At 41.3% G+C, this 26,168-nt stretch overlaps 1 protein-coding gene across 3 annotated transcripts in view; it reads right to left on the reverse strand.

Moving 5' to 3' along the window:
* Positions 1-540: 540 nt before the first annotated feature.
* The window catches only part of LOC118394721 (solute carrier family 12 member 7-like), an 80,391-nt gene continuing 54,763 nt past the window's right edge, over positions 541-26,168 (reverse strand). For 2 of the 3 annotated variants that reach the window (XM_035788199.2, XM_035788201.2), the window contains exons 15-25: positions 25,478-25,597; positions 24,770-24,874; positions 20,879-21,047; positions 15,826-16,021; positions 15,323-15,492; positions 14,935-15,066; positions 14,715-14,822; positions 12,372-12,547; positions 11,959-11,973; positions 6,814-6,947; positions 541-5,461 (exon numbers count right to left, since the gene is read on the reverse strand). In XM_035788199.2, the coding sequence (XP_035644092.1) occupies positions 5,370-5,461; positions 6,814-6,947; positions 11,959-11,973; positions 12,372-12,547; positions 14,715-14,822; positions 14,935-15,066; positions 15,323-15,492; positions 15,826-16,021; positions 20,879-21,047; positions 24,770-24,874; positions 25,478-25,597 (1,417 nt within the window). In that variant the 3' untranslated portion in view covers positions 541-5,369. The remainder of the gene's footprint in view (positions 5,462-6,813; positions 6,948-11,958; positions 11,974-12,371; positions 12,548-14,714; positions 14,823-14,934; positions 15,067-15,322; positions 15,493-15,825; positions 16,022-20,878; positions 21,048-24,769; positions 24,875-25,477; positions 25,598-26,168) is intronic. The other variant, XM_035788200.2, reaches the window with a different exon arrangement.

Here is a 26,168-nt window from a genome sequence, read left to right on the forward strand (position 1 = left end):
CTGCTGGAAATGGTGTTGGAGGGCCAGTAGGAGGCACTATTTCCTCTGGTCTAAAAAAAAAATGATCCCAATGTCCCCAGGACACTGCCCTGTGTAGGGTGCTGTCTTTTGGATGGAACGTTAAACGGGTGTCCGGACTCTCTGAGGTCATTATAGATCCCATGGCACTTATTGTAAGAGTAGGGGTGTTAACCCCGGTGTCCTGGCTAAATTCCCGATCTGGCCCTCAAACCATCACTGTCACCTAATAATCCCCAGTTTACAATTGGCTCATTCATCCCTCTCCCCTGTAACTATTCTCCAGGTCGTTGCTGCAAATGAGAACGTGTTTTCAGTCAACTTACCTGGTAAAATAACAGATAAAAAAAAGTTATACTTAAATCTGGTTCTCAAGCAGATTTGTAAGAATGTCTCACCCCATGTTCAAGAATGGCTTTATTCAGATTACACCTTTCGGTTATTTGGAAAATGGAATCTCGAAAAAAAAAAAATATATATATATATATATATATAACTATTTTTAAAACGAGCCATAGAAAGTTGGATGCAATTTCAGTTTAATCCACCAGAAAAGACAGAACAAATATTACAACAAATATTATGGTTAAACTCAAATATACTGATTGATAAAAAAACAAAAATGAGATTATAAATAGGACTGTCACACATGCAGCTAACAAAAATATATGGAAATGTCTGCTGTACAACCAACTAATTGCAGCATTACCGCAAAAATGGAAGAGGCATGTGGAAAGGGGAGAATGTAAGGAACTTCTCTGTCAGCCCTTCATTAATGACCAAAATTGGTTAAAGAAAATTGTGATAAATAAAAAAGTATACCAGTTTAATTTAAGATCGCAAAAATTGACAGCTGTGCCATACAGATTGCAAAGTAGTCGGGAAGATATTTTTGATGTACCAATTTCATGGCACATGGTTTATGAACTGATACACAAAACGATTCCGGATTCAAAACTTTTTTCAATTAATATTATTATACAAAAATCTTGCAACCAATAGAACGTTATATATATGGGGGACACAACCGTCCCAGCTCTGCACATTCTGCTGCAAAGAGAATCATTAGATCATTTGTTTTGGTACTGTCAATATGTATCTTGTTTTTGGTCGCAGGTTCAGGGATGGCTCTTGAATTGCAACATTTACCTGGAGCTAACTACAAATAGCACTGCTAGCTAATTTGAAAAGTCATAGTCAATCAATCAATAATATAATAATACTCTTAGCAAAAATGTTTATCTTTAATTTACAATTTGTAGAAACTAATAATAGAACATTTCAGAACTTTTGTGAAACATCACAGCTGAAAAATAAATGGCAAATAGAAACTGGATGGTGTTCAGAGATATATGGAAAGGGTTGAGTGGAGCTGAAGGGTGGGACTAAAAGTAACAAGATAACTCATGTAAAATATACTGTTTCCCTAAAATGTACATAGGTTCATAACTTTTGTGAAACAGCACAGTTAAAAATATATGGCCAATAGAACTGGATGGTCTTCAGAGATAGATGCGAGGGATTGAGGGTAGCTGAAGGATAACAAAAACAATTACATACACTTAAGTTGAAGTCATTAAAACTTGTTTTTCAACCACTCCACAAATTTCTTGTTAACAAACTATAGTTATGGCAAGTCGTTTAGGACATCTACTTTGTGCATGACACAAGTCAATTTTCCAACAATTGTTTACCGACAGATAATAATACTTATAATTCACTGTATCACAATTCCAGTGGGTCAGAAGTTTACACACACTAAGTTGACTGTGCCTTTAAACAGCTTGGAAAATTCCAGAAAATGATGTAATTAACATAATTTGAGTCAATTGGAGGTGCACCTGTGGATGTATTTCAAGTTCTACCTTCACACTCAGTGCCTCTTTGCATGACATCATGGGAAAATCAAAAGAAATCAGCCTAGACCTCAGAAAATAAATTGTAGACCTCCACAAGTCTGGTTCATCCTTGGGAGCAGTTTCCAAATGCCTGAAGGTACCACGTTCATCTGTACAAACAATAGTACGCAAGTATAAACACCATGGGACCACGCAGCCGCCATACCACTCAGGAAGGAGACGCATTCTGTCTCCTAGAGATTAACGTACTTTAGTGAGAAAATGCAAATCAATCCCAGAACAACAGCAAAGGACCTTGTGAAGATGCTGGAGGAAACAGGTACAAAAGCATCCATATTCACAGTAAAACAGGTCCTATATTAACATAACCTAAAAGGCCGCTCAGCAAGGAAGAAGCCACTGCTCCAAAACCGCCATAAAAAAGCCAGACTACGGTTTGCAACTGCACATGGGGACAAAGATCATACTTTTTGGAGAAATGTTCTCTGGGCTGATGAAACAAAAATAGAACTGTTTGGCCATAATGACCATTGTTATGTTTGGAGGAAATAGGGGGAGGCTTGCAAGTCAAAGAACACCATCCTAACCGTGAAGCACAGGAATGTTAAAAGCGTGTGCGAGCAAGGAGGCCTACAAAACCTGGCAGCATCATGTTGTGTGGGAGCTTTGCTATAGGAGGGACAAGTGCAATTCACAAAATAGATGGCATTATGAGGGAGGGAAATTATGTGGATATATTGAAGCAACATCTCAAGACATCAGTCAGGAAGTTGAAGCTTGGGCGCAAATGGGTCTTCCAAATGGACAATGACCCCAAGCATATACTTCCAAAGTTGTGGCAAAATGGCTTAATGACAATAAAGGTATTGGAATGGCCATCACAAAGCCCTGACTTCAATCCTATAGAACATTTGTGGACAGAACTGAAAAAGCGTGTGCGAGCAAGGAGGCTTACAAACCTGACTCAGTTACACCAGCTCTGTCAGGAGGAATGGGCCAAAATTCACCGAACTTATTGTGGGAAGCTTGTGGAAGGTTACCTGAAACGTTTGACCCAAGTTAAACAATTTAAAGGCAATGCTACCAAGTACTAATTGAGTGAAGGGGAAACTTCTGACCCACTGGGAATGTGATGAAAGAAATGAAAGCTGATATAAATCATTCTCTCTACTATCATTCTGACATTTCACATTATTTAAATAAAGTGAGGATCCGAACTGACCTAAGACAGGGAATTTTTACAAGAATTGAATGTCAGGAATTGTGTGAATGTATTTGGCTAAGGTGTACGTAAACTTACAACTTCTCTCACACACACAAAAGTTTGGGACACAGCTACTCATTCAAGGTTTTTTAAATATATTTTTTACTATTTTCTACATTGTAGAACAATAGTGAAGACATCAAAACTATTAGGAAGGCTTTTTCAACAGTCTTGAAGGAGATCCCACATATGCTGAGTACTGCTTTTCCTTCACTCAGCGGTCCAACATCCCAGACTATCTCAAATGGGCTGAGGTCGGGTGATTGTGGTGGCTTAGTCATCTGATGCAGCACTCCATCACTCTTATTCGTCAAATAGTGCATACACAGCATGGAGGTGTGTTTTGGGTCATTGCCCCGTTGAAAAACAAATGATGGTCCCACTAAGCGCAAACCAGATGGGATGGAGTATCGCTGCAGAATGCATTGTCACCAGCAAAAAGCACCCCCACACCATCACACCTCCTCCTCCATGCTTCACGATGGGAAGCACACATGCAGAGATCATCCGTTCACCTACTCTGCGTCTCACAAAAGACAAAAATCGCACATTTGGACTCAGTACTTTGGTTCGGACCAAAGTACAGACTTTTACCAGTCTAACGTCCATTTCTCGTGTTTCTTGGCCCAAGCAAGTCTCTTCTTCTTGTTGGTGTCCTTTAATAGTAGTTTCTATGCAGGATTCAACCATGAAGGCCTGATTTACGCAGTCTCTAAACAGTTGATGTTGAGATGTCTGTCTGTTCCTTGAACTTTGTGAAACATTTATTTGGACTGCAATCTGAGGTGCAGTTAACTCGAATGACTTATCCTCTGCAGCAGAGGTAACTCTGGGTCTTCCTTTCCTGTGGCGGTCCTCATGAGAGCCAGTTTCATCAGTGCTTGTTGATTTTTGCGACTACACTTAGTTCTTGAAATTCTCCAGATTTACTGACCTTCATGTCTTACAAAGTAATGGTGGACTGTTGTTTCTCTTTTCTTATTTAAGCTGCTTTTGCCATAATATGGACTTGGTCTTTTACCAAACAGGGCTATCTTCTGTATAAAACCCCTTCCTTGTCACAACATAACTGATGGTCTCAAACGCACTAAGGAAAGAAATTCCGCAAAATAACTTTTAACAAGGCACACCTGTTAATTGAAATTCATTCCAGGGTACTACCTCATGAAGTTGGTTGAGAGAATGTCAAGAGTGTGCAAAGCTGTCATTAAGGCAAAGGGTGGCTACTTTGAAGAATCTCAAATATATTTTGTTTTGCTTAACACATTGTTGGTTACAACATGATTCCATGTGTTATTTCATAGTTCTGATGTCTTCACTATTATTCTACAATGTAGAAAATAGTAAAATATAAAGAAAAACCATGGAATGAGTAGGTGTGTCCAAACTTTTGACTGGTACTGTGTAATATATATAAAAATATACAGGGGTTTGGAAGCCACAATCTATCTGCGATATTAAAGCTGATCTACCACCTAAAAGAAAATATATATTGACAAAAATAACTATCAATCAAAAAAAATTCTGTCTGACATTGTTTACCGATTGACGGTCTATGACTGAAATAATGACGCACAACCAAATTTCACCTTGTATATAACAGAAAGTTGAGACCCTGACTAAGTTCCTTTTTTGTTCACAAGAGGCTGTGGGGCACAACGCGACCGGTAATGCCTAAGGCCAGTTCTGCCAAATGGCACCCTATTCCCGATATAGTGCATTACATTTGACCAGGGCCCATAAGAGCTCTCGTCAAAAGTAGTGCACTACAGGGCAAGTGGCTCACTCCAGAGCACAACCACAGTAGGCTGCCTAACTTGCGATTTAAACACCCGTCTACTATCTGGACTTACAAGCTACATCCTATGTCAGCTAGGCTAGACCATACTACATAGAGTCCTGAGCCATGTCATCCGAGGTCATCTCTATCCATCCTAATATCATTACTTATGCACTTTGTTCTACTGAAAGAATTCCTATTCCTAACGACTGACAATAAGAAATGGAAAGATTATCCAGAGTGCCCTCTGTTGTCCTCCAGTCAGCAGCAGTGTGTGCTTAGTCTGCTCCGCGTGTGGAGGCAGCCCCCTACTGTCCTCCCATACTACAGTATAGGGGCGACCCACTCCTCTCCTGGCACTGTGGTGGAGGCTGAGGCCCAGCCATTTGTCCGGATGACCTCGCCGGATTCTCTGAGGCTGCACCATACCCGCCCGTGTCTGTTGGCGCTAGGAATAGATTGTTATCACCTCCCTGCCTCCGCCACGTACCAGCAGCACACGGTCCAGTCCATCCATAAGAACTTCCAGAAACTCCATGTCTACAGGCCATGGGGTCAAGGAGAAACAACCGCATAGACACTGACGTGGAAGAGTACTAAATGGTACAGTGATTTGAAATATCAAAAGTAAAAGTAATGGGGGCAATAACCTAAAAGTCTGGAATTTTAATTTAGACACCTCAAGCAGTTCCTCATCAACAGTTCATGCCTATGTACAATGCCGTCCGTGAAAACGTATTTCGGATTCTCTATATTTGCTTATTCTTTACACTGAATGTTATCAGATCTTCAACCAAAACCAAATATTAAATAAAGGGAACCCGAGTTAACTAATAACATTTGTATACTTATTTAATTTATTTAATTTGAAAAGTTACACAACATTGGTGCTGAGAGATTCCTAGAAATTTTGTAAAAAAAAAAAAACGATATACACTATACAAAAGTATGTGGACACCCCTTTGCTGACAGGTGTATAAAATCGAGCACACAGCCATGCAATCTCCATAGACAAACATTGGTCATAGAATGGCCTTACTGAAGAGCTCAGTGACTTTCGAAGTGACACTGTCATAAGATGCCACCTTTCCAACAAGTCAGTATGTCAAATTTCTGCCCTGCTAGAGCTGCCACGGTCTACTGTAAGTGCGGTTTCTATGAAGTGGAAATGTGTAGGAACAACAACAGCTCAGCCGCGAAGTGGTAGGGCACACAAGCTCACAGAACGGGACCGCTGAGTGCTGTATGCGCATAAAAATCACCTGTCCTCGGTTGCAACACTCACTACCAAGTTCCAAACTGCCTCTGGAAGCAATGTCAGCACAAGAACTGTTCACCAGGAGCTTCATGAAATGGAAATCTTAACAATACAGCACACAATGACATTCTAGATGATTCTGTGCTTCCAACTTTGTTTCAGCATGACAAGGCCCCTGTGCAAAAATCTAGGTCCATACAGAAATGATTTGTCGAGATCAGTGCGAAAGAACTTGGCTGGCCTGCACATAGCCCTGACCTCAACCTCATTAAATACCTTTGGGATGAATAGGAACGCCGACAGCGAGCCAGGCTTAATAAATACTTTTCCACACAGGGGCACTGAGTGTTGCTTAATTTTGTTAAATAAATAGGTATCCAATTTTTGTGTTATTTGTTTAGTCAGGTTCCCTGTATCTAATATTATGTTTTGATTGAAGATCTGTTAACATTCAGCGTGAAAAATGTGAAAAAATAAAAATCATAAAGGTAGAAAATGTGTTTTCACAGCACTGTACATCATTATAGCTTCATTCCCTGTCAGTCTATTTATTACTGTAAGATGATACTGACTCAGACAGTGGACACTCCGTTACCCAGTTCAGAGTATACTAGTGGTTTTAAAAAAAGGATACAATTCTCGTCACCACCCTTGTTTTTGGGCGGTCCAGGCATGTTCAGCAGCACCAGCTGAGCTCCCTGGGATTTGTTGACCACAACCTCATTCAACTTGACCGCGGTGTGCATCCTCCTCACGTTAGACTGGTTCCTACAAAATAGGAAAAATAACAGGTTAAACTCAAGAATAACAACTTTACATGTCTTCTACTTGGATTGAGCCCCAAAAAGCACCCTTTTAAAAATTGCCAGCAGCATACCACCCTGCATACCACTGCTGGCTTGCTTCTGAAGCTAAGCAGGGTTGGTCCTGGTCAGTTCCTGGATGGGAGACCAGGTGCTGCTGGAAGTGGTGTTGAAGGGCCAGTAGGAGGCACTATTTCCTCTGGTCTAAAAAATATCCCAATGCCCCAGGGCTGTGATTGGGCAATGCCCTGTGTAGGGTGCTGTCTTTTGGATGGGATGTTAAATGGGTGTCCTGACTCTCTGAGGTCATTAAAGATCCCATTGCACTTATAATACTTTTTTTTTTAATATAATAATATATGCCATTTAGCAGATTTTTTATCCAAAGCGACTTACAGTCATGTGTGCATACATTCTACGATGGGTGGTCCCGGAATCGAACCCACTACCCTGGCGTTACAAGCGCCATGCTCTACCAACTGTGCTACAGAAGGGCCGGGTGTTAACCCCGGTGTCCTGGCTAAATTCCCGATCTGGCCCTCAAACCGTCACCTAATAATCCCCAATTTACATCCCCTGTAACTATTCCCCAGGTCGTTGCTGCAAATGAGAACGTGTTCTCAGTCAACTTACCTGGTAAAATAACAGATAAATACATTTTCCCTATATAGTGCACTAAAATTTGACCAGGCCCTGGTCAAATAGGGATGCCTTATATCCTACTACAGGCTTCTACTATAAACATGTCATAAGCATTCATGATACGTGACTTGACGGTATCATGGCAAAAATGTACAGTAAGCCAATTAGCTACCCTAAGTAATGTATAACAAATGCCTCCATAGCCATACTATAGATTATACTGATAAAACATGGTTCAGGAGTAATGTCATGTTGATACTGCATGTAACAGTAGGCTTAACTAAATCTAGTTAAGGAATATTGCAGGCAGAAGTAATTGTTGATTTGACAAGAATAATATCACGCCTCACTTACCTAAGCACCAAGGCATATTTGTTAGATACAGTTGTATTCGGAAGTTTACATACACCTTAGCCAAATACATTTAAACTCAGTTTTTCACAATTCCTGACATTGAATCCTAGAAAAATTCCCAGTCTTAGGTCAGTTAGGATCACCACTTTATTTTAAGAATATGAAATGTCAGAATAATAGAGAGAATAATTTATATCAGCTTTTATTTCTTTCATCACATTCCCAGTGGGTCAGAAGTTTACATACACTCAATTAGTATTTAAATTGTTTAACTTGGGTCAAACTTTTCAGGTAGCCACAAGCTTCCCACAATAAGTTGGGGGAATTTTGGATCATTCCTCCTGACAGAGCTGGTGTAACTGAGTCAGGTTTGTAGGCCTCCTTGCTCGCACACACTTTTTTAGTTCTGCCCACACATTTTTTTTATAGGATTGAGGTCAGGGCTTTATGATGGCCACACAATACCCTGACTTTGCTGTCCTTAAGCCATTTTGCCACAACTTTGGAAGTATGCTTGGGGTCATTGTCCATTTGGAAGACCCATTTGCGATTAAGCCTCAACTTCCTGACTGATGTCTTGAGATGTTGCTTCAATATATCCACATAATTTCCCTACCTCATGATGCCATCTATTTTGTGAAGTGCACCAGTCCCTCATGGAGCAAAGCACCCCCACAACATGATGCTGCCAACCCTGTGCTTCACGGTTGGGATGGTGTTCTTCGGCTTGCAAGCCTCCCCCTTTTCCCTCCAAACATAACAATGGTCATTATGGCCAAACAGTTCTATTTTTGTTTCATCAGACCAGAGGACAAAGTACAATCTTTGTCCGCATGTGCAGTTGCAAACCGTAATCTGGATTTTTATGGTGGTTTTGGAGCAGTGGCTTTTTCCATGCAGAGCGGCCTTATGATGATATAGGTCTCGTTTTACTGTGGATATGGATACTTTTGTACCGGTTTCCTCTAGCATCTTCACTAGGTCCATTGCAGTTGTTCTGGAATTGATTTGCACTTTTCGCACCAAAGTATGTTCATCTCTAGGAGACAGAACGCGTCTCCTTCCTGAGCGGTATGACGCCTGCGTGGTCCCATGGTGTTTATACTTGCAAATTATTGTTTGTACAGATGAATGTGGTAGCTTCAAGCATTTGGAAACTGCTCCCAAGGATGAACCAGACTTGTAGAGGTCTACAATTTATTTTCTGAGGTCTTGGCTGAATTCTTTTGATTTTCCCATGATGTCATGCAAAGAGGCACCGAGTTTGAAGGTAGGCCTTGAAATACATGCACATGTACACCTCCAATTGACTCAAAGGATGTCAATAAGCATATCAGAAGCTTCTAAAGCCATTACATTCCAAGCTGTTTAAAGGCACAGTCAACTTAGTGTATGTAAACTTCTGACCCACTGGAATTGTGATACAGTGAATTATATATGTATTATTATCTGTCTCTAAACAATTGTTGGAAAAATTACTTGCGTCATGCACCAAGTAGATGTCCTAACAGACTTGCCAAACCTATAGTTAGTTAACAAGAAATTTGTGGAGTGGTTGAAAAACGAGTTTTAATGACACTAAACCTAAGTGTATGTAAACTTCCGACTTCAACTGTATTTTTAGTACCAGTCAAAAGTTGACACCTACTCATTCAAGGGTTTTACTTTATTTGTACTATTTTTTACATTGTTTAATAATAGTGAAGACACCAAAACTATGAAATAATACGGAATCATGTACTGCGGTAAACAAAAAAAGTGTTAAACAAATCCCCAAAAAGTAGCCACCCCTTTGTCTTGATGACAGCTTTTCACACTGTTGGGGAATAATCAGAATTAGTTGCCAACATAGGTAAGATGTTTTATATTCATCATATGTTTGTAAGTTACTTCTCATCAGAATGTTTATTTTTGTATAATACTGTGGCCGGGTTTGCAGTTATCTGTTCTCTCTCAGGACTAAGTTACTTGGGCCGGAGAGAGGGGAGAGGTCAAGCGTGTATCTCTTGGCTCCACAATGTCTGTGTGCCAGTCAATGTGTCTCTGTGATCTTGTCAAGATAGGGTGGATTTAATATATGCCTGTTGATATGAGGATTTGTTTTATGGTTCTGAGTTTGAGAAAATAACATACTTTAGGAGACAAAGCTGAACGATAAATTATGGCCAATGCTGTCTGGCTATGTGTGTCTTTGCTATAAAGGATCTCAGTTGCAATGTGTAAGGGACTCTCAGAGAATTAATTTATAGACACTGAATTGATCTGAGAGTCACAGGGTTGTGATGGAGCTCATATAATTAAAGATGGACTTTGTGATAACTGAGTTGTGTGTGGTTTGCTCTCATGATTTGGTAAATACAGGAAATTTCCATGACAACACTCTTGGCATTCTCTCAACCAGCTTCATGAGGTAGTCACCTGGAATGCATTTCAATTATCAGGTGTGCCTTGTTAAAAGTTCATTTGTGGAATTTCTTTCCTTCTTAATGTGTTTGAGCCAATCAGTTGTGTTGTGACATGGTAGGTGTGGGTATACAGAGGATAGCCCTATTTTTGTAAAAGACCAAGTCCATATTATGGCAAGAACAGCTCAAATAAGCAAAGAGAATCATTACATTAAGACATGAAGGTCAGTCAATCCGGAAAATTTCAATAACTTTTAAAGTTTCTTCAAGCGCAGTCGCAAAAACCATCAAACACTATTATGAAACTGGCTCTCATAAGGACCGCCACAGGAAAGGAAGACCCAGAGTTACCTCTGCTGTAGGGGATAAGTTCATTAGAGTTACATGCACCTCAGATCGCAGCCCAAATAAATGCTTCACAGAGTTCAAGTAACAGACACATCTCCACATCAACTGTTTAGAGGAGACTGCATAAATCAGGCCTTCATGGTCAAATTGCTGCAAAGAAACCACTACTAAAGGACACCAATAAAAAGAAGAGACTTGCTTGGGCAGAGAAACACGAGCAATGGACATTAGACTGGTGGAAATCTGTCCTTTGGTTTGATGAGTGAGTTTTGGTTCCAACTGCCGTGTCTTTGTGAGACGCTGAATAGGTGAATGGATAATCTCTGCATATGTGGTTCCCACCATGAAGCATGGAGGAGGAGGTGTGATGATGTGGGGGGGGGTGCTTTGCTGGTGACACCGTCAGTGATTTATTTAGAATTCAAGGCACACTAAACCAGCATGTCTACCACAGCATTCTGCAGCGACACGCAATCCCATTTGGTTTGCGCTCAGTGGGACTATCATTTGTTTTTCAACAGGAGAATGACCCAAAACACACCTCCAGGCTGTGTAAGGGCTATTTCACCAAGAAGGAGAGGGATGGAGTTCTGCATCAGATGACCTGGCCTCCACAATCACCCGACCTCATCCCAATTGAGATGGTTTGGGATGAGTTGGACAGCAGAGTGAAGGAAAAGCAGCCAACAAGCGCTCTGCATATGTGGGAACTCCTTCAAGACTGTTAGAAAAGCATTCCTCATGAATCTGGTTGAGAGAATGCCAAGAGTGTGCAAAGCTGTCATCAAGGTGGCTACTTTGAAGAATCTCAAATATAAAATATATTTAGATTTGTTTGGTTACTACATGATTCCATATGTGTTATTTCATAGTTTTGATGTCTTCACTATTATTCTACAATGTAGAAAGTAGTAAAAATAAAGAAACCTTTGAATGAGTAGGTGTGTCCAAACTTTTGACTGGTACTGTATATATGCTTACCATTATAAGCATATATAAAATAGTCTAGGCAAGTTAGGCAAGGTCACACATGCTGAGTGAATGTTGTCTTTTCCACGTAAATCAACTGAGAGAGAACTATACATGCTGTTAGAAGAGGAGGAGGAGGAGAGAAGTGAAGAAAGACACCACACACCCCTCGTCGCTCTAAGAAAAACTATAAGGTCACGACATGAGGGGGGAAAAAGGATCACACACATACTTAAGACTAAGAGAAACTTGACTTACAAACTCTCCCACTCTCTAGAAGAGAGGAAACAAAACAAAACATAGGTATGTTTATAATATATACATCTCACCATGGTTAATCACACATTTCAGACACAAATAGGGAGAACAGGGCATCAATGATGGAGTACAGACTAGTCTGAACATGAGAACCGAGTACAGTTCAAGTAAAGGTACATCATACTCAGTCTAGATATTTCAAGTATGTAACAGTACTGTAGCTATTGTAACCATTATTCTATATGTGCACTAGACAGGTGCATCTATGGATTGAGTAGTTTCTGTTGGCAGTGCTAATACCATTTTCACACTACCATAACCAGGCCAGTACAGAACAGCAAGATTCAGTTCAGTAGTGTGAAAGGGGTATGTCTGACAGTGTACTGCCATGAGCCTCTAGGGGAGATACTTACGGTTTCATATTGAAGAGGTCCTTCACGCCCATGTTCGGCTCGCCGCGTTTACGGTTCCTCTCGGCGATCAGCTTGTCTTTGGTCCAGGTCATGTGGACATGGTGGTCGGGAGCGGCGGTAGCTGTGTCACTGAGGTTGGCATGGGATTTAGTGCCCAGTTTAGTGATCAGCTGAGCCTGGGGGATAACACTGGTGTCACTACAGACCCAGGCAGGATGCTAAACAAAGCAGTGCCTCCTGTCAGATAGGATCAGGAGGCTGGCACAACTGTAGAATGGAGACTATCCTTATGTTTTGCATTATCGGCAAGAATGACAATGTTAATCCAAGCAATAGATCCAAAATGGATTATGGATGACATTCTCATGGTTGCATTCGTTCATCTGTCTACTATGAAATATTACTGTACATTTCAATGCTTCAACGTTAAAATAACAAAGCTCCATAAAAACAATGCATGACATAGAAACAAAATAAAGTGTACTATAGCAAACAATAATAATAAAACATACTACAAATAAATCAAAGTGAAGAAAAATGGAAATGATGGAAACAATTAGGAAAAATGGGATTACATTTTGTGGTCCCTGTAGCTCAGTTGGTAGAGCATGGCGCTTGTAACGCCAGGGTAGTGGGTTCGATCCCCGGGACCACCCATACGTAGAATGTATGCACACATGACTGTAAGTCGCTTTGGATAAAAGCGTCTGATAAATGGCATATATTACTATATTATTACTATTACTATTTCTAATCCAAGTTGAAGTTGGCGGTTTGGGGTTGGCGGTTTTGCCAGCGCACCAAGAACGTTCTAAGTTGTTGGTTCTAAGAAGATTGTTGTAAAAAGATCTAAGTGTAATACTTGCTACAAAGTTACTGAGCCGATAACTCTCACGTAAGTGGATGCAGGAGTAGGGTGACAAGGACACAAGAAGACCACAGCCATAGAAATCCTATAATTCAGTTCTCTTTCATTCTTTTGCCATAGCCATATTCATTGAGTAATGCTTCAGGGCGCTGCTTCAAGAAACGCAGACAGTATTGGGGTACGCTTTTACTGGAACACCTTAGTCATTCCTTAAGATTTCCTCAAGAATTGACAAATCACAGCTTTTTTAGAAACATACTTAATAGCTGTGGCTCTGTCCATGTCAGATACAGGCATGAGGATGGGCTAAAGGGTGGAGAGGGAAGGGAGATTGCTTATGGGATGTTTATGGGATGGTTCTGAGGCAGACACATCACATGGCTGTTGGGCTACCTCCTCATCTTCCCGTATGTCCATGGATATGGACAGGCTTGGGACCTGTAGTGTGTTTGAGGCCTGTAGTGTCTCTACCACGGAGGACTTCTTCTTCTAGATGGAGTTACGTGACTCGTCTGTGATGCTCTGAATCTGAAGCCCAACCCGATGCGAGCCCAGAACATCCAACACAGCAGCAGGAAATCAGGACAGGCCAAAATGTCACAACAGTCAGTCCATATTACGAGCCACAAACAACAAGGAAGAACTACTGTAACAGGAATGAACAAAAATATAATCTATCCCGCGTGTGAAGTGCAACCTTTGTCCCCGTCCTTGATTTAAACACTGTGCATAGGCCTACAGTCAACATTCAAAGCAGTGACCAAGTGTTCACTTGTCAATATAATTATGTTTTATTCACTATTGTACAAAAGCTGAAGAAAACACGCACATCCAGGTACTTTCTGCAGGTGCTGGAGATGTAGGAAAACAGAAAGGAAAACACAGTATACTGCTGCTCATGCTCCCAGGTGATTTTATTTACAACAATGTTTTGACTTAAACCCTTCAGTTTCAAAATGTACATATTGTGTCTTATCCTAACTGAATATTGTATATGTATATGTATATGTATGTATATATATATATAATATAACCGAAAATACTGATCACCTTCCTTGTGTATGATCATATATTTTGATACATTGAATGTTAATATTGTGAACCTGTTATATAATTTTACCTCCCGTTTCATGAACCTTCCGCCCCCACCTGGATATGGATGCCTGATGAAGGGTCAAACTGTTCCATATAGAATCACCTGGGATAGTGAGCAGCAGTGTGTGGCGTTTCCTTTTTGTTGTCCACTATTGAATCACCTGGTTACACCACAGTAGGCTGCTAAGGGGAGGACGGCTCATAATAATGGATGGAATGGAGTAAATGGAATGGTATCAAACACGTGGAAACACGATGAGTATGATACCATTCCATTGATTCCATTCCAGCCATTACTATGAACCCGTTCTCCCCAAATAAGGTACCACCAACCTCCTGTAGGTTAAACAGAACCTGACAAGAGTTGAGCATCACATTACCTCTCTCTCCCGCTCGGTTCTGGACAGCTGCATCTGTTTCAGCATCTGAGAGCGCTGCTCCATCACCAGGGTCTTCTCATAGGTGAAGGCTGCAATGTCACTATCGTGCTGAGGACAGAAATTCAAAGAAACTGGTAAAAAAAAGGGGGCAAAGCCCTTGACAAATGGTTTCTTATTAATACTATAGCAGGTATGATTAAGTGTGAGTGCAGCTGCTTACCATCTCCACCACCTCCACTACAGCGTTGAGACGGAGGTGATACAGGAACATCTGCAGGTCCTTCTTCATCTGAATACTGTTGTCATTCATCTGAGCCACTGTGAAGATACGCATCTTACACTTCCTCCACACCTGGGATGGACAAGGGACAGAGAGATAGAAAAAAAGGAAAGAAACTATGAGCGTCTATGAAACTGTTCTAAATGATATTGTGCTTCAGTCCAATATCAGTTGTGGAAATTGTTTAATGGCCCCTTGCAATTAACAAAAAACATTTCTGGCCATTATTAGAATGTAGTGTGTACATACTTTTTCTTATTCTTTTTTTTTTTTTTACAAAGCAACAGTATACAGTACCCAAAGGCATATGGTGCCAATGCCAGACTACCTTGTGTTGGCGCAGTAAGAAAGGCAGCAGCATGAGAAGACCTCCATCATGAACAATCCACCACACGTCTATGGTGCCCTCCCCCAGACGGTCCTGGTTGCAGGGGAACTTGTCAATGTTCTTAGCAACCAACAGGGCCTGATGGGCTGACGTTGTCTCTCTCACTGTCTCTGTGGGATAAGGAGGATATTTACTGTACTGATTGTATTGTTATCGGTGCAAGAAACCCACATAATTAGGCCCCACAGTTGACTGACTCTGGTCAGGTCATTTGGTCAGGAAAAACTCTTAACCCAGCCTATAAAACATACAAAAATGTTCTCAGAAGCTAAAACCAAATCTCAATAGATAGCTACGCTAGCCTAATTTTTCAAATGTATGTGGATGTCGTCACAAGAGGCTACTTATTATGACATACTTGATGCTACTTAAATCTACTGTAGACTAGTATAGCAAACGACGGTGTGTAGTGTGGAGGATACTAGAGTATGGTGTGTGTGTACCAATGAAGTTCTTCCAGGGGTATGAGTCCTCAGCCTGTTTCCAGCCTCCAGGCCAGGCCATGAGAACGGCGTTGTGTTTCATGCCCCCCAGCCCTGCCGACTGGATCAGGTGGGAGAAACCATCCCGCAGGTTAGAGGACACCACCACGTGGCAGAAACCTTTGGTACGCTCCAGGTGCATGGCCGACTTAACATTCTGTACCAAGAAAAGACAAAAAAACATCAGGAGAAAATATAATGAAAGAGTGAAGAGGAGGATGAATCGATGGGAAAGTGAAATAAATACAGTTTCCATAAATACACTTGCAAAATACAGATAGTGGATGAAACATTTGAAGCAAGAATACAGTGGCAAGAAAAAGTAAGTGAATCTTTTGGAAATACCTGGATTTCTGCATAAATTGGTCATAAAATGATCTGATCTTCATCTAGATCACAAAAATAGACAAACACAGTCTGCTTAAACTAACAACACACAAACAATTATACATTTTCATGTCTTTATTGAACACACTAAACATTCACATGTAAACATTCACAGTTCAGGGTGAAAAAAGTATGTGAACCCTTGGATTTAATAACTGGTTGACCGTACTTTGGCAGCAATAACCTCAACCAAACGTTTTCTGTAGTTGCGGATCAGACCTGCACAAAGGGCAAGAGGAATTTTGGACCATTCCTCTTTACAAAACTGTTTCAGTTCAGCAATATTCTCGGGATGTCTGGTGTGAACTGCTCTATGGAGGTCATGCCACAGCATCTCAATCGGGTTGAGGTCAGGACTCTCCAGTAGTCATATTTTTTTCTGTTGTTGATTTACTTCTGTGTTTTGGGTCGTTGTCCTGTTGCATCACCCAACTTCTGTTGAGCTTCAATTGACGGACAGATAGCCTAACTCTCCTGTTAAACTTGGGATTTCATTTTCCCATCGATGATAGCAAGCTGTCCAGGCCCTGAGGCAGCCCCAAACCATGATGCTCACTGCACCATACAGTTGGGTTGAGGTTTTGATGTTGGTGTGCTGTGCCTTTTTTTCTCCACACATAGTGTTGTGTGTTCCTTCCAAACAACTCAACTGTAGTCTCATCTGTCTACAGAATATTTTGCCAGTAGCGCTGTGGAACATCCAGGTGCACTTTTGCAAACTTCAGACACGCAGCAATGTTGTTTTTGGACAGCAGTGGCTTCTTCCGTGGTGTCCTCTCATGAACACCATTCTTGTTTAGTGTTTTACGTATCGTTGACTCGTCAACAGAGATGCTAGCATGTTCCAGAGATTTCTCTAAGTCTTTAGCTGACACGCTAGGATTCTTCTTAACCTAATTGAGCATTCTGCACTGTGCTCTTGCTGCCTCTTTGCAGGACGGCCACTCCTAGGGAGACTAGCAAGAGTGCTGAACTTTTCCTCCATTTATAGACAATTTGTCTTACCATGGACTGATGAACAACAAGGTTTTTAGAGAAACTTTTGTAACCCTTTCCAGCTTTATGCAAGTCAACAATTCTTAATCTTAGGTCTTCTGAGATCTCTTTTGTTCGAGGCATGGTTCACATCAGGCAATGTTTCTTGTGAGTGTTTTTTATAAGGCAGGGCAGATCTAACCAACATCTCCAATCTCGTCTCATTGATTGGACTCCAGATTAGCTGACTCCTGACTCCAATTAGCTTTCGGAGAAGTCATTAGCCTAGGGGTTCACATACTTTTCCCAACCTACACAGTAAATGTTTAAATTATATATTCAATATAGACAAGAGAAATACAATAATGTGTGTGTTATTAGTTATTAGATGATCAGATTACATTTGATCAAATCCAGATAATTCCAAAGGGTTCTTACTTTCTCTTGCCATTGTACTATGCAGAAAGTATGAAGAAAAATCACCCATGGGATGTAAGTCTTTATAAATGCTTTCTAAACTTGGACCTTAAGTCAAGAGTGAGTGACCAAAATAATGTTTCAACATGTATGGCTAATAATTGGAAACATCTATACAGCTTACTGCAGGAATCTTTACAGAGCCAGTGTTAGAGTTAGATGTCACAAAGCGTTTTATTGACCTCTTCGTACTTGAAATAGACTAGTCAGAACATATCATTGAACTTGGCCAGAGGGTAGCATGACAGAACAAGACTGAAATGCAGCTTTCATCAGACTGTCATCTGGGACGAGGAAGAGGACAGAGAGTGAGGTGCACAGAGCAGTATGTAATTATGTATAAAGTTGTAAAATGTTGTCCCAGAGGGCAATTGGCTTTGCAGCAGGTAAAAAACATATAACATCTCCATGGATCACAATGATAATTCACCAGTACTCATCTCTAACAGCTTGCCTCTATGATGTTTCAGTGCACCCCTCTGACCTGCCAGCAGGTGGCAGAGCTTTCTGTTTTGAGATCATGAATATGAGGTGAGGTGAAAGCAAAGGAGTAAGCAAGCCTGTTAGAGTCAGGGATAATAATGCATATACTAGCACTTGTAGTGTGCTTGCCAAAAGCGTGCTTGACAAAGACTCCAGCCACCCGAGAGATGGACTGTTCTCCATGCTCACATCCGGCAGGCGTTACCGGTGCATCAAGGCTCAGACCAACAGACTCCTAAACAGCTTCTATCCCCTGGCCAGCCATAAGACTGTTAAAATGGCTAACAACTACTGGTCTCCCTCTCCTACAGACTATCCACACAGACCATCCACAGGTCTCCACCGATGTATTACTGCATTACACTGCTGTCCATTGATTATCATTAGTATTTATCTATTTATCCTGCTACTGGTCACTATTACTACTGTTTACATGTTTATACATACACATTAATATATACCAGTAGTATATTACCATAAGTATTTATATATTTCTGTTACCAGTTACTTTTTCAGCAGTGTTTACATGTACACTGAGTATATAAGAACACCTGCTCTTTCCATGACATAGACTGACCAGGTGAAAGCCATGATCCCTTATTGATGTTACTTGTTAAATCCACTTTAATCAGTATAGATGAAGGAGGAGACAGGTTAAAGAAGGATTTTTAAGTCTTGAATTTTTTTTTGGCATGGATTGTGTGTGTGCCATTCAGAGGGTGAATGGGTAAGCCAAATAATGAATTGCCTTTGAACGGGGTATGGTAGTAGTTTGAGTGTTTGAATAACTGCAACACTGCTGTGCTATTCACGCTGAACTTTTTTGGTTACTACATGATTCCATATGTATTATTTCATAGTTTTGATGTCTTCTCTATGTAGAAAATAGTAAAAAATTAAGAAAAACCCCTGAATGAGTAGGTGTCCAAACTTTTCACTGGTACAGATCAAATCACATTTATTTATAAAGCCCTTCTTACATCAGCTAATATCTCAAAGTGCTGTACAGAAACCCAGCCTAAAACCCCAAACAGCAAGCAATGCAGGTGTAGAAGCACGGTGGCTAGGAAAAACTCCATAGAAAGGCCAGAACCTACCAAGAAACCTAGAGAGGAACCAGGCTATGAGGGGTGGAGCCTCTTCTGGCTGTGCCGGATGGAGATTATAACAGAACATAGCCAAGATGTTCAAATGTTCATAAATGGCCAGCAGGGTCAAATAATCATAAACACATTGTTTGTGGCTGGTGATTGCAGATTTTTTTGTACAGCTTTGACAGTGCTACACCCAAACCGTGTTCCATAGTATGCATGTCGTGAAGCTAATAGCAGTGACGCTATTACTGTGTATCTCCGGTAGGGCCACATCGGAAAAATAGCACACTTGTTAATGTTAACCAGTGCTCGACTAGTCCGAAAGCCATAACCTCCCATGACAGAGAACGGTTGATTGTCAAGGACAATGAAATCCATTATCAAGGAATTCGCCTTTGAGTTGTCTCGCTGAAATATTGTTACTCTTTCAAATGACTGCTTGACTTGTTCACTGCTCGAACCACACAGCTGACATTGTGGGCAAGTTTAGGAATGCTGTGTTGCACTTATCGTCATTCACGTCATGTACCTTTGTTATATAGGTATGCACGTCAGCTTTGACATTGGTTTTGCACATCTGGCGTTAAAACTAGACATCGGGCCGATATCAATGTTGGCATTTTTAGCTAGTATCGGGCCGATTCCGATATGTTCACCGATATATCGTGCATCCCTAGTATGTATGTATGTATGTATGTATGTATGTATGTATGTATGTATGTATGTATGTATGTATGTATGTATGTATGTATGTATGAAAATATCAGTGATGTTATCCTCGCAAGGGGAGGGTGCTAGAGTATGGAAAACAGAGGTGACAATAATTTTGACCCGGTATCTTTCGAGATTCTATAAAAACAATTTTTAAAGTAAAATCTATTTGTATAAAATAATATACCAATCATTTTGAGCATAGAATATCACTCAGTACTTGTATTTATTTTACGCAGTCTTTTTTGCTCATATTTATCAAGGTTGCCAATAATTATGGACCTAACTGTGTGACTGACTGCAATAAGGGGAATTTAAAAAGAGTGTATTGTCTTTTACATAAACAAATTAACTATGCTATTGTTGATTTGATTTCACGCCGCATAGCCTAGGCTACTAAGCACAGTAACATAAATAATGCTATTCTCTTCTTTTGAAATAAATTTTATTTGTTGCATAATGTTTTTTAAGGCCTGCATAAATGGAAATTATATTAGATTTCTTTGTGATGGTGTATATTAAATGGACTTGGACTGGTAAAATAAACGCCTGCAGCATTGGTCAATTCGAATTTGTCGAGGCCCGGCTATTCTAGTTTTAAAGAGAAAAATAAATGGATTTTGTGTCTGTCATATCATTAGTATTGTATCCTCTTCTACATTATTACATTAAAAGATGACCAACATGTCATGTTGTCAAGATTCACATGAGGGTGTTTGTGAAAGAAAGTAACTATAACGCATTACTCTGCACAAAGTAATTTTCATAAAGTAACGTGTTACTTTGAAAGTAAGGAGTAAAATATTACTTTCCCAAGTAACAAATCCCAACAATGGATACGAATTCCCTGCCGCCATGATCATGTGATATGAATGTCTCAGTCTCACCTGCTCTGCGCTCTTGGCCTCAGCTCCCAGGGTCATGTAGGTGCCCTCAAGCACAGAGCTGACGATGGTCAGGCCTTTCCCTGCCTTCAGCTGGGTGGTGAAGGACAGCAGACGAGGGTGTTTCACCCCCAGGTCTGAATCCAACTTCAGTAGCACCAGTAGCTGAGGCCTGAGGGGAGAGATAAGGTAAAGTACAGTCAGTATATGTCAATAGATAGGCATCAGGAAAAGCCCAAAAACTAGGTCACCAGACAGAACATCAAGACAACTGTGTGTATTGTGCATCAGATCTACACTAGATTCTACAGTCTTCAAACTGACAATGCACCCCTGTTTTGATTTATAAGACATTCTTGTATCTTTCACAACTAAAGCTGCCAAATAACTCTAAATCTAGTATGTATAACCTGTTTCAAATGGTCCCTTTTACGCTCAACATAGTCACTTCAAATGCCCACTCGCTCTGTCATGGGAAAAATATCCTTTCTATTTTATTCAGCTAAGTTCAATTATATTTTTCTTACTATAAAATCATATAAAATAATGGCACAGGACTTATAAGCTTATAAGCATCAGCTAAACTAACAAGCCTACAAATAAAATCAAAGTCTATTTGTCAAGTGCGCCGAATACAACCTTAGTGAAATGCTTACTTACAGGCTTTAACCAATAGTGCAAAAAAAGTTATTAGGTGAACAATAGGTAAGTAAAGAAATAAAAAGTAAAAAGACTGAAAAATAACAGTAGCGAGGCTATATACATGTACATGTAGATATGGTTAAAGTGACTATGCATATATGATGAACAGAGAGTAGCAGTAGCGTAAAAGAGGGGTTGGCAGGTGGTGGGACACAATGCAGATAGACCGGTTAGCCAATGTGCGGGAGCACTGGTTGGTCGGCCCAATTGAGGTAGCATGTACATGAATGCATAGTTAAAGTGACCATGCATATATGATAAACAGAGAGTAGCAGCAGTGTAAAAGAGAGGTTGGGGGTGGAACACAATGCAAATAGTCCGGGTAGACATTTGATTACCTGTTCAGGAGTCTTATGGCTTGGGGGTAAAAACTGTTTAGAAGCATTTTTGTCCTAGACTTGGCACTCCAGTACCATTTGCCATGCGGGAGTAGAGAGAACTGTCTATGACTGGGGTGGCTGGGCTCTTTGACAATTTTTAGGGCCGCCTGGTGTAGAGGTCCTGGATGGCAGGCAGCTTAGCCCCAGTGATGTACTGGGCCGTAGACACTACCCTCTGTAGTGCCTTGAGGTCGGAGGCCGAGCAATTGCCGTACCAAGCAGTGATACAGCAGTGATGTTGCAGCTGTAGAACCTTTTGAGGATCTGAGGACCCATGCCAAATCTTTTAGTTTCCTGAGGGGGAATAGGCTTTGTCGTGTCCTCTTCACAACTGTCTTGGTGTGTTTGAACCATTCTAGTTTGTTGGTGATGTAGACACCAAGCAACTTGAAGCTCTCAACCTGCTCCACTACAGCCCCGTCGATGAGAATGGAGGTGTGCTCTCACAGCATTCTCACATAGGTGTTCATTTTGTCCAGGTGGGAAAGGGCAGTGTGGAGTGCAATAGAGATTGCATCATCTGTGGATCTGTTTGGGCAGTATGCAAATTGGAGTGGGTCTAGGACTTCTGGGATAATGGTGTTGATGGGAGCCATTTACCAGCCTGTCAAAGCACTTCATGGCTACGGACATGAGTGCTACGGGTCTGTAGTTATTTAGGCAGGTTGCCTTTGTGTTCTTGGGCACAGGGAATATGGTGGTCTACTTGAAACATGTTGGTATTACAGACTAAATCAGGGACATGTTGAAAAGGTCAGTGAACACCTGCCAGTTGGTCAGCACATGCCTGGAGCACACGTCCTGATAATCCGTCTGGCCCAGCAGCCTTGTGAATGCTGACCTGTTTAAAGGTCTTACTCACGTCGGCTACGAAGAGCGTGATCACACAGTCGTCCAGAACAGCTGATGGTCTCATGCATGCCACAGTGTTGCTTGCCTCGAAGCGAGCATAGAAGTGATTTAGCTCATCTGGTAGGCTTGTGTCACTGGGCAGCTTGCAGCTGTGCTTCCCTTTGTAGTCTGTAAAAGTTGGCAAGCCCTGCCACATAAGACGAGCGTCGGAGCCGGTGTAGTATGATTCAATCTTAGCCCTGTATTGACGCTTTGCCTGTTTGTTGGTTTGTCGCAGGGCATAGCAGGATTTCTTATAAGCTTCCGGGTTAGAGTCCCGCACCTTGAAAGCGGCAGCTCTACCCTTTAGCTCAGTGTGAATGTTGCCTGTAATTCTGGTTGGGGTATGTACGTACAGTCACTGTGGGGACGATGTCCTCAATGCACTTATTGATAAAGCCGGTGACTGATGTGGTGTACTCCTCAATGCCATTGGAAGAATCCCGGAACATGTTCCAGTCTGTGATAACAAAACAGTCCTGTAGTTTAGCATCTGCTCATCTGACCACTTTTTTTATAGACTGTGTGACTGGTGCTTCCTGCTTTCATTTTTGCTTGTAAGCAGGAATCAGGAGGATAGAGTTGGTCGGATTTACCAAATGGAGGGTGATGGAGAGCTTTGTACGCCTCTCTCTGTGTGGAGTACAGATGTACTTGAAGTTTTCCCCCTCTGGTTGCACATTTAACATGTTGATAGAAATGAGGTAGAATTGATTTACATTTCCCTGCTTTAAAGTCTCTGGCCACTAGGAGCACCGCCTCTGGGTGAGTGGTTGCTTGTTTGGTTATTTCCTTATACAGCTGACTGAGTGCGGTCTTAGTGCCAGCGTCGGTCTGTGGTGGTAAATAAACGGCCATGAAAAGTATAGCTGAAACCTCTATAGGCAAGTAGTGTGGCCTGCAATTTATCACAATATACTCTACTTCAGGCAAGCAAAATCTTCCTTAGATTTCCTCCACCACCTGTTGTTTACAAATATGCACAGACTGCCCCCCCTCGTCTTACCGGACTGTGCTGTTCTCTATCTTGCCTGTGCAGTGTATATCCCGCTAGCTGAATATCCATGTCGTCATTCAGCCACGATTCCGTGAAACATAGGATATTACAGTTTTTAATGTCCCTTTGGTAGGATATTCGTGATCGTACCTTGTCTAATTTATTGTCCAATGATTGCACGTTCGTGAGTAATTTTGACGGTAACGGCAGCTTTCCCACTCGCCTTCTGCCGATCCTCACGAGGCATCCCGCTCTGTGTCCTCTGTACCTGCGTCTCTTCCTCTTGCAAATAACTGGGATGTTGGCCTTGTTGGGTGTTAGAAGAATGTCCTGTGTGTCCTGCTTGTTGAAGAAAAAAATCTTTGTCTAATCCGAGGTGAGTGATCGCTGTCCCGATATCCAGAAGCTCTTTTTTTGCCGTAAGATACAGTTGCAGAAACATTATGTACAAAATAAATGACAAATAATGCAAAAAAAAACACATAATAGCACAATTGCTTGGGCGCTAGTAAACCTGCAGGCATTGCTTCCGGCGCCATTTTCTGTCAATGCCTATGGCATGGAGCATAGCAAGATAACATAGGCCTACAGTAGGCCAACTCATACTCTGTTCTTCTGAAACACATTTTCTTCATATCATAATGTTTAGTTTGGACCCAACTAAAATAAATAATGGATTTATTGTGATGGTGTAAATTAAATAAAATTTATTTGACTTTCTTTTTTAAAATGTTCCAAAGGTGTAGGTCAGCAGCTTGTGTGCATGGAGGCCAGGAGATGTTAATGTACATTTTCGGTCAATTACAGTGAGACAAAATTCCATGACTCTTTGAAGAGGAAGGGTTTTATCATCACTATACATTAGCCCTTAGTTCATCAGGAGTCATCGCCACCCTACGCTCTACACAGTTCTCAGCCTCTCACCTCCAGTTCTTAGTGTGTGTTGGCACCTCCTCCAGGCGGATCAGGGCGTAGCGAGCAGCGTTCAGGGACAGCCCTCTGATCCCGTCTCCCCACTCCTTCTCTGCCCTGATAGGAAAGAGAGTTCAATTATAGATTTGGTTTAACCTTCATATAACTAGGCAAGTCAGTTAAGAACAAATTCTTATTTACAATGACGGCCTACCCCAGCCAAACCCTCCCCTAACCCAGACGACGCTGGGCCAATTGTGCGCCGCCCGATGGGACTCCCGATCACGGCCGGTTGTGATACAGCCCGGGTTGTGATACAGCCCGGGATCGAACCAGGGTCTGTAGTGACGCCTCTAGCACTGAGATGCAGTGCCTTAGAATGCTTCGCCACTCGGGAGCCCCTGAGATCAGAGTGGGTTAAAAAAGGCAGGAACACTATAGGATTACAGAGATCTCACACATTAGGTAACAAAAACAATGCACTAAACTGAAACCAATGCAATGCACCAAACTGTCACTTAAGCAAATTATAAGACACAGTCCAATACATGGGTTAAAGAAAGGGTGGGACACGTGTAGGGATGTATGATACAGTGTTATATTGTATTGTGTGGGGAATGGCCACTACATAAGTGCTGTTAGTCACACATTTACCACAACCAATGTAATTACAATACAGTACAATGTTATTGAGCTGTAATTGGGAAACCAAACTCTTACCCTCTGTACTCAATGTACTTATAGATGCATCCTGCAATGGTCATGGCTACCAGGGCATAGTACCAGGAAGAGATGAACATGAGGGAGAGACAGAGACTCATCCCCAGGAATGACAGAGTCCTGCAGGGACCAGAGAACAGGACAACAGGGGCTTATTTTTTGGATAGGCATTAGGTCAGTGTTCCTTAGTCCTGATATTTCTTGGACACCTACTTTTACTCCACACCAACACTAACAAACCTGATTTAATTCATCAAGGGCTTGATGATTAGTTGATTGGTTGAATCAGGTGGGTTAGTGCTTGGTTGAAATAAAAAAAATCTAACTTTGTTTGTCACAAACGCCGTATAGAACAAGTGTAGACCTTGAAATGCATACTTACAAGCCCTTAACAAACAATGCAGTTCCAGAAAGAGTTAAGAAAATATTTACCAAATAAACTAAAAACTAATAAAAAGTAACAAAATAAAAATAACGAGGCTTTATACAGGGGGTACCGAGTCAATTTGCGGGGGTACAGGTTAGTCAAGGTAATTTCTACATGTATTTGATTAATTGTTCAGCAGTCTTATGGCTAGGGGGTAGAAGCTGTTAAGGAGCCTTTTGGTCCTAGATGTGGCACTCTGGTACCGCTTGACATGCGGTAACATAAATAACAGTCCATGACTTGGGTGGTTGGAGTCTCAATTTT

This window comes from Oncorhynchus keta, chromosome 15 (genome assembly GCF_023373465.1).
Source record: "Oncorhynchus keta strain PuntledgeMale-10-30-2019 chromosome 15, Oket_V2, whole genome shotgun sequence".
In the NCBI taxonomy this organism is placed as follows: Eukaryota; Metazoa; Chordata; class Actinopteri; order Salmoniformes; family Salmonidae; genus Oncorhynchus; species Oncorhynchus keta.